Below are 9,650 nucleotides of genomic sequence, written 5' to 3' on the forward strand. Positions count from 1 at the left end.
CCTGGGCCGGAGCCGCTTCCTGCTGGGAGGCCGTTCATTGGGTAATCCACGTGGTTCTTTAAACCACTGCGTTCTGCACCATTGATTCCATCAGTGGTTCTTTATTTGAACTTTGTGCAATGCTCGAAATCTAAGTGCACCCGAAACGCATGCCATGGGTGATGTAAACGATTTGCATAGGTGATAGAGAAACGACGAAATGCCCAATTTAGAACAAACTGAACTTAAAAGAACTCTTAATTTTTCCTTAGGTATGCTAGGCACGAATGCAGTGTGGCTTTTGTTGGCTTCTGACGGGCAGGTAAGAAACGTAAACACGATGGGAAGAATGAAATCTGCTTAAAAGTGGTCTTTTTGTTAAGCCTATGATGGTTTAAGAGTAGTGGACAGAAGGGATTTCTGAAAAATTGTATTCTGAGGCTTCAATACTTAGACATCAATGTTGAACTTGGTTGCACTGTATGATTGATTGGGTATTCTTTGTGTCTGTTTTCTAGCCCTGTGCCAAAGGAATGAGAACGGTCACTGGGGTAAGTTACTGACACTCCCTCACAAAGCGAAGCTAGGGTGAAAGTGCTGGGTGCCACATGATGACATTTTATTTGCTACTCTTGACTGTAAGAATGACGAGAATTATTAACCACCGTTAATACTAACTGAGGCACACAAAATAGTGATTTAGAGAACATAGAGGTTGCACCTAAGTTGACATGAAGCTGTTTCCTTCCCAGATCCTGAAGCGCAAGCATCACGCTCCAGCCATGGGCAGACAGGTGAGAAGCATTTTCCTAGTCATACTACCCAGTACCTTTCAATTATTTTTAAAGGGATAACAAGTTTGTCAAAACTGCTGATGTTTAGGGTTTTCCTGCCTTTTTCAAACGTGAACTTCTGCATCTGATATTTTATATTTAATGCCTGGGGACACCTGAAACAGATACTATGATGGTTGCATAGTTCAGCAGATTGAATTGTGAAGAGATGTACCATTTATTTGTCTGATGTGTCTGGTGTTGGACAGGTTTGCTGTTAATAGTATAAGCAAAGTACCATTACTGAATCTGGTTTCATTTTTGTAGGCACTAAAAAGAACTAGCTGAAAGCTGACATGGTAAGTAAAATTATAATGAAACGTCGGTAATGGGGCAAACGTGACAGAAGGCCAGTGGCGTTCAGGGTTGCCTTGTAAATGCATAGGAAGCATTCATTCGTGCCATGAAGATTTTGAATGCTGTTCTCAATGCACTGAATGCCAGAACCTGTCCTGTTACCTTTAGTAAAATGTTATGATTTATAAAAGCAGCCTGTATGATGATAAGCAAATACTGACTGAACAAACATGAAGGTCTTAATTATTAGCTCTACCTGATTTCAGGCCTTTTCTTGGATTAATGAGGAGAAAATTCACCTTTGGCTATTGTAAAACCACTCTTATTTTGTAGGTGGACTTGAGTCTTTGACCTGTCTGGACTGGCTTTATTTTTTGGTAAGTATCAGTTTAAACACATTTCAATAAACTCAAAACTTACTGAAAATGCTGGTAATGTGTGCTTCACTACCAAGCTACTGATTACTTTATATTTGCTTAGTGAATGCTTGTTAATGCATGCTCCGAATAGGGTTTTTGTAATGATGTTGATCAAATGTCTGACCTGAAGTGAGCGTGTAGACAAATCTAACACTGAAGAACCCTGTGAAAAGTAACTGAGGAGAGAATTTAATGTTATTTGACATGCTAATGAAAGATATTTTCTCTTCTAGCTACTGGATCCACATTTTACCCATGGATGGCATGCTCAGGGTAAGACGAAACAGGTCTTGGGCTTCCGGTCCTCAGGTTTATATTGCTGAAATGTGATTGTTGTCGGCTGTTAGTGTTGCCAACCACTAGGCAGTTGGAAGAAGTAAGCAGTCTTAAATGATTTTTCTTTTTTCAGGTGCAGATTTTGGAAACCTTTTATATAAAGGTAGGTATTTTGTTAAATCTTACCTAATCTTACTAAGCAAGATGCTGTTAGTGATGATTTTTTAAATTTAAAACAGATGGGAATCTCTCTGAAAAAAAGTGAAGATTTTTTAAAAACTGAAACAGTACCTGGGAAAATTTAGAAATTGACCTATTAACTTACCTGTTACTAAATTTGAGTCAATTTCTGCAGGTGTGAAGAATTGTGTTGGCTACAGGTCTGGCGCAGTCTTGAAGCAAAGGTATAGCATCACATTTGTTTTCTGTGTTGAGTGCTGTAAGCCGATACAATGATGATAACATAGTTCAGCAGATGAACAGTGATGAGCAATGTTGTCTTTCGCTCCTATCTGATGTATCTGGCTGCACCAATCCTATTTCTAACCTCAAGAAGGGGAATTAGCCATCGTCCCACGAAAAACATTCAGGGGTTTGGATAGCTAATGTCTCATACAAATGTTCTATTGCATTTAAGGTTTAAGTCACATTTGGAGAAGTGAAGGTAGCATTTTTGTGAGGAAATGTTTGTGGCTTATATGTGAGTCTGTAGCTAATACCAGAATGGGTTATTTAGCTGTTTTAGTTTTTAGTTAAGTTGATCATTGCACCTCGATTCACAGCAAAATTGAATAGGAAGTGCCAAGTTCCTATATATACCCTGTATTTATACACCTCGTTGATAATCCAGCCACTGGAATGGGCCTTTTGTTAAAATTATGAACCTACATTGGTCTCATTACCATCGAAAGTCCATCGTTTGCATTAGGGTTCATTCATGGTGGTGTGCTTTCTATGGGTTTGGACCAATGTATCATGAAGTAAGTGCATCCACCATTATACATGAAAGGTTCAGAATAGGTTCACTGCCTTAAATGTTACTTTTCCAAAAGTTGAAGATGAAAAATGGGTTACAAAAATTGGGGGAATTAAGAGGGGCAAATAGACAACGAATGTCCTTTTTTTAATCAAACAGGCAGACCTTCCGTTGTGAAGATTTCATGGTAAGTCCGTCTTTGGTATGTATAATATGTTAAGATGTAACCAGTGATGTAATGATTCTGCCAAATGAAACAGAATGATATCACTAATAAAACCGTTCCATTTTTATTCTGAGGTTACTTTACTAACATTGCTTACGCAAGCTCTTTTTTACCATGATTAATATATGATCTTTGTTTTTAGGGCATTTATGACATCAGTCGTACAGCTGACCCGTTGAGAGGTAAGCCTTCAAAATATTGGCAGTGTTGTCTTATTCCAGAATACATGATGATCTCACCCCAACTTGAACTCTCTCACTGATTACTTGATGATAATAAAAGATCTGATATTCTGCGTACTTCAAATACCTTTAGAATTGAAATATGGAAATGACTGAAAATAGCTTTGTTCCTGCAGGCAGCCGGATGGACACTCGTGGCTAGATCAACTTTCCATTTAAATAAATATTTATAAACCATCTGGTCAAGTCTGCTTATTTCACCTTTAATGGGATGAAGGCAAGAAAATGGGACACCTTTGTAAATAAGACCCCATAGCACTATCTCGCCTAGTGTGATACAGCCTGTTGGTTTTTTACAGGATGTCTCAGGTTTGAAAGCACAGTTACTGCCAAGGAACACGTGCAGCCCTTCCTTAGTGGTCCCGTTAATGTCCAAAGTGGGCAAGTGTGCCATCAAAACAAATACACAGATGAAATTGCACCAAGCAGATGAATGCAGAAACTGGAAAACGTGCATTTGCTGAAAGCACCGTGGTGATGAGTCTGGCAAGTGTTAGATGCCACAATTGATGTGTGAGAGGGTGACTGGTTGTCTCAGGTCTCCCCCAGAAGATGCATGTTTTAAAAGGAAAGCTTGGAAAACGGGACAGCAAATTTGGAGGTCATTAGTACTGTTTACTGCGGGTAAACTCCATTAGGAAATCGTTGTTTAGGAGAACTAATTGTAAATCAAATGAGGCATGCAGTTAGGTTACTTACTGCGAGTTATACCCAGTGGGTTGCCAGGCACTCACTACATTCCCAGAGAAACCATTAGCTCTGGCTTCTTGTAACAGAAAAGCCCCAATAGTACCTGCCAGTCAAGTTTCAGCTCACTTTGCAATTTAGCGCTTGGAGCTGAAACACTTGCCTTGCCATGTTGCCATTTTTCTGGGGATTTCCCCGTTTGATATCTTTGCTATGAATATTGCAAGTCTGGATAAAAGTGGTCACTTCCCCAAATAGTAGGTGCTGTTGGTTTCTGTCAGTTAAAAGTATGAGGACATAAATGCATTCTGCTTTGATCTGTTAGCTCTATCCATATTGATGTCCATGCTTGCTGTTCAGGAAAGGTCCAGCACCCACATTTTATTTATTTCTTTTAAAGGGGAACAGGACTTTATTGGGGAACAGTGTGTACTTCCAGGACTTTTTTCCAAGTCAAGTTATTTCAATCTTAGTTATGGAGGGTGCCTTTCAGCTTCAAGTCGTTGTCCTTTCAGTCTTAGTTGTGGGGGGCGCTGCTCAGCTCCAGGTCCAGTTGCCATTGCTAGTTGCAGGGGGCGCAGCCCACCATCGCTTGCGGGAGTTGAACCGGCAACCTTGTGGTTGAGAGGACACGCTCCAACCAATTGAGCCATCCGGGAGCTCAGCAGCAGCTCAGCTCAAGGTGCTGTGTTTAATCTTAGTTGCAGGAGGTAGAGCCCACCATCTCTTGTGGGACTCGAGGAGTTGAACTGGCAACCTTGTGGCTGAGAGCCCACTGGCCCATGTGGGACTCGAACCGGCAGCCTTCGGAGTTAGGAGCATGGAGCTCTAACCGCCTGAGCCACTGGGGCGGCCCCAGCACCCACATTTTAAGTTCCTGGTGCCTACTCAAATGGCTCTTCCCACAGTCCCTGACAGACACTGTCACCACCTGCCCTTCTGTCTTTACCCGAAAGTAAGACCTAGCTGAACCATCAGCTCTGATGCGTCTTGGAGAAAAAATATAAGACCCAGTCTTACAGTAAAATAAGTCCAGGTCTCAATTTTTGCTCCAAAAGACCCGTTAGAGCTGATGGTCTGCCTAGGTCTTATTTTCAGGGAAATACGGTAGCTCTTAAATTAAACCACTATTTGGCATGTATTTGTTCCTATTTTCCCCAAGCTAACAAGCTTCAATAGGTGGTAAATACTAACTGAAAGAATTACATGTGATCAGTGAATCTTTCAGAAGTTTTGGGATAGGGTGGCAAAAGGCTGAAGATAAAATACCCTGACTTTGAAGTGGGGCATAAGTTACTTCCTATCACGGACTGGTGTGGATGACTGCAGTTAAGGTGAACGCGATGGCTGTCTGGTGGAAAACTGCCCAGAAAGGGAGTGATGAAGCAAATCTGAAGGGTAGTACAGGCATTAAACCTGTCCCGTGATAAACTTGGGTGGTGGAAACTACGTGTCTTGAGTGTTAGTTGCTAACTTTCAATCTGTTCAATGACAGCATAATAGGAATTATTTCCATTTTATGGATAAATAGGATAGTTACCAGAGGCTACAGGTAGCTGACAGTCAATATACTAGTTCATCATATTTGTAATTGACAGAATTAATACTGAAGCATTTCTGAGTACCAGAAGAAAAGGCCAAAACCACTACAGGCAGGAATATTAATCATGAGCTGAAAAGTGAGTGTTTGTGCTTGGGATGGGGGATTGCTGGCTTCACAGGAGTTGGGGCGGCTTTGTGGAACGTGAACCCTGTACCCAAAAGGACTGCTGATTTAAACACGATGTTAGGCTGGCAATGGTGGGAGGTTGGACTAAGAATCTGATCTGCTCGTTCTGGTAAACACTACAACCTGTCACGTGGGCTGGGGAAGCTGTGGGCCAGTGGGGTGTGTAGGTTACTGTTACAGCGTTGGTGACTAATTTGAATCACTGATTTCTGGACTTCCAATATCATTGATTTGCTTCCCTGAAAAATGACACTCATTTACTAAGGGAGATCCCATGTAAATGAGTTTCGTTGAGGAAATGGAAAACCTGTTCGTTGATCCAAGCCATCACAGCCAACAAACAGTTTGAGTTGAGTACGCCATGTGTCTTGTATGTCCTGCCAACATCACAGGACCACCATGCAACGATCGATCGTCTCAAACTAGAAAGCTGGATTCTGGAATTCAAAACCAGTGTTTGTTGATCCTTCAAATGTCATAGCTTTTAAGGTAAATTGATTTTCATCTTTAAAAAAGCTGTGTTTACAGATTTTTAAAAAAGGATCCTCAAGCTCTTTCACATCTCTGGGATTAAAAATGATACATTTTATTCTTACTCCAGGTGTAAAGCTAGAGAAAGTGTTGGTGCACTGATGAGAAAGCTGAGACTGGACCTGTAGTGACCCACCTGTTCACCCCAGGCATTTAAAGGAAGGTCTGTGCCAAGAATTAAGCTGGCATAGCAACAAGCTGCCAGCATTTGAGGCAGTCTGCTTTAAGAGGTGTTCCCTCTTCTCTGCATGGCTTCATGTAACAATTTACCAAATATCAACATCACTCTGGGCCTCCTACCAGGCTGAAATCTCTAGGATGAGGACCACACTTTATTTCCTTCCCCCTCCAGCTTCTAGCCCAGAGCTGGGTATTAGTCAATCATTGATAATTCACGGATGCTGATTGGGCACCTACTACAGGCCAAATGGTGTTTTCAGTGCTGGGAACAGATCCTGGAGAACAAACAAAAATCCCTGCTCTCAGGGAGCTTACATTCTAGTCTGGCAAACTAAGCAAAACGTATCACACAAAGGGATTAGTGTTACAGGGGAAAATACAGTGGGGGATGAGGGCGGAGGGTGCTGGTGAGTGGTAGGGGCTCATTCATTTATGGTTGTCAGAAACATCCTCAGTGGAAAGCATTTGAGCGAAGACGGTATTAGGGTGTGAAAAATGGAATTATTTGGAGGAAAATTGCTGGAGTAGCTAGGGCAAAGGCCTGAACATGGGCTCGTGCCTGGCAAACACCAGGGAAAGCAAGGCTGCCTGTGTGAGTGCAGCAGAGGGCGCATGGAGGTGTGTGGGAGGACACGGTCGGGTAGTGAAGTGGCAGGTTATGCCAGCGTTGAGGCCAGTGTAAAGGTTGGCTTTTCTCTGATAGGGGGTCGCTGGAGCATTTTGAGAGAGGACTGATCTTCCCTAACAGACTGCTGACCAGTGATGAATTCTATACATTATGTATAAAGTTTGTGTATTCTTGTTCCCTCGTTTGTTATATATGTGCCCTTTTCTGATTCGGAAAACTTGGAGAGGCATATTTAAAGATTACAAATTTGGGTACTCCTTCCTTTATACGATTAATAATTAATATATGATTATATTAATCATTCTGGAATTTCAGTTATTAAATCTCGACGTTGAGTATGTCATTTTAATGTTTTGTGTGACAATAGGAAGTACCCATGAAGCACTTCTGCCACTTACCACGTACAGTTTTTTCCTAGAAAAACCATGTGCCCGTGTTTGTTACAAGCTGAATTACCTGCTTTGTCCATAGAATATCATTTTTACTTGTAAAAAAGACTGGCAAATTAAGATAATATTCATATTCACATTTGGCAGATATTTTCTCAAAAATAAGTAAGTTTGGAAAAAAACTGATGGTATTTATTTGTTGCCAGTGATAAAGTTGAAGCTTTCAAATGAAAATTAGAATTTTGGAAAGTTTGTATGTCACTATGCACTTAACAGCTTCATACCTAGACTTGTGATGGGATCAGTAGTGATATTAAAGTGATTTTTTAGAAATTGTATAATGAAATATGTCAACATTTGGAAGATTTGCATAACAGTGAACCAGTCATTTCCAGATGATCAATGTGTACTGTTAAAAATTACGCATAGGTAAAAGTTGTATTCAAAATACGACATAGACCAATGGACTTTTGGAAAAGTTCATTTACATAGTTCAGATTCCACATTGCAAGTAACCTTCAAGGAACTTACTCCTCACCTTTCCAACGTCATATCTGTCTGAAGCCAGATTTTCTTTGTACATTTCAATCAAAACAATGTGTCAAAACAGAACACAGAAGCAGATATGAGAATCCTGTGTCTTCTATTAAGACACATGATTTGCAGAAATGTAACACAGTGTCACTCTTCTAATTTTTGTTTTAGAAAATACTTATTTTTAAAATAAAAATAGGCTATTGGTGTTAATGTGATGGGTTATTTTAAAGTGAATTAATAAATACATGAGAAATCTTAATTCCTACCTGCTATATAGTAGTACGGTGTTTCCCCGAAAATAACACCTACCCCAAAATAAGCCCCAGTTAAGATCGTCAGCCAGACGGACACATTTAGTACATGTGACAATGTTCCAGAAGATGACGTGACTATTTGAAAAAATGTAGACTGTTGTACATGAAAAAATAAGACATCCCTTGAAAATACGCCCTAATGCATCTTTGGAGCAAAAATTAATATAAGAACTGGTCTTATTTCCGGGGAAACATGGTAGCAGACCTCTTTAGAGCTCTTTGGAATCCTCAATATTTTTTAAAGAATGTAAGAAGTCCTGAGATCAAAAAGCTAAGTCCTTTGTCTTAAATGCAAGAGACTGACTGAGAAGTGCACGACGTATACGACTGTTATATAGATACCTCATCTAATATTTTTTACTGTGTACCTGGTTATTTCTCATGTTACGGAAAAAGTATTCTTGAGGCAGTATCGTTAAGATGAGTTATGTGTTAACAAAAAATCAACAGCAAGGAAAATGACCATTGTCAGTGTTCTGGCTCTTCAGAGGGGAACTCTGGGAAAGGGAGAGCAGCTGTATGATGCATTGTCTTATTCAACCAAAGCCCTAGAGCATAAAACAGTCCCATCAGACTCATCATCTGAAACGTCTTCCCAACAAGGAGAATCTGTTCCTAAGACAAAGCTCTCTGGAAGCTAATAATAACTATGTTGGAGCTGGCAGTTGCTTACCTGTTTTTAAAACTTGCAGTATAGGATAAATCTAAATTCCCTAGGAGGTTGAAAATTGGATTTGAAATAAACTCGGCTTCCTCTTTACAATTAGTCTGTCCATTTCAAAATCCTGGTTGTGTTGTTTTCAACTTTATCAGTAAGTAGTTCCTTAATTTTTGAGAAAATATTTAAAATTTCACTCCACCTTGGTGATAAAGATCTAAAATAGTGACTTTCCCTGGATTTCAGAATAAGCTTTTTTTCCCCTCCTGACAGGCAGGATTGAAGAAAAGCTGAGTGACTAGGTCTCTGAGATACCAACACAAGATTGATTGACACTGGGAACCCGGGACCTTTGGTATTTGTAGCCTAGAAAATATCCTCCAGATTTTGCGTGTTTTTGTAACTCTAATTCCAGGATAGAAAGACAATATTTTGGTCAGAATCAGGCTCTAACCAGTGAAGTGAATTGCTTCTATTTAGAAATTACGTAACGTCCATGTGGGGTAAATGGATGTAAATTGCACTTTCCTACCCAATAAAAGGGTAGAAATTCTTTCCACTGAGAAAGGATAGGCAGGGTGGGCATCCTTTCCCACCATGACAACCCTGCCAGCAAGGACTTTCTGGCTCCAGAGTACACCCTCAGGTGGGGAGCCTGGGTGAAGGACCGACTTCAAGGAAAAGCGCCCCCTAACGGCAGACCAGCTCCCCGCAGCAGTGAAGGATATTCTCACTCTTGACAGCCCATT

General features: G+C 40.5%; 1 protein-coding gene across 1 annotated transcript; it reads left to right on the top strand.

Moving 5' to 3' along the window:
* Positions 1-199: 199 nt before the first annotated feature.
* On the top strand, positions 200-3,425 carry LOC308487684 (uncharacterized protein; the record flags this gene model as incomplete). Its single annotated transcript, XM_081026203.1, has 10 exons — positions 200-251; positions 498-530; positions 732-773; positions 1,443-1,486; positions 1,762-1,801; positions 1,938-1,967; positions 2,160-2,208; positions 2,940-2,967; positions 3,149-3,188; positions 3,365-3,425. 10 exons carry the CDS (start codon positions 200-202, stop codon positions 3,388-3,390), a joined length of 384 nt encoding a protein of 127 aa, XP_080882329.1. The 3' UTR covers positions 3,391-3,425.
* Positions 3,426-9,650: the final 6,225 nt, after the last annotated feature.

The sequence above is a fragment of the Rhinolophus hipposideros genome, assembly GCF_964194185.1.
Source record: "Rhinolophus hipposideros genome assembly, chromosome: 19".
NCBI lineage: Eukaryota > Metazoa > Chordata > Mammalia > Chiroptera > Rhinolophidae > Rhinolophus > Rhinolophus hipposideros.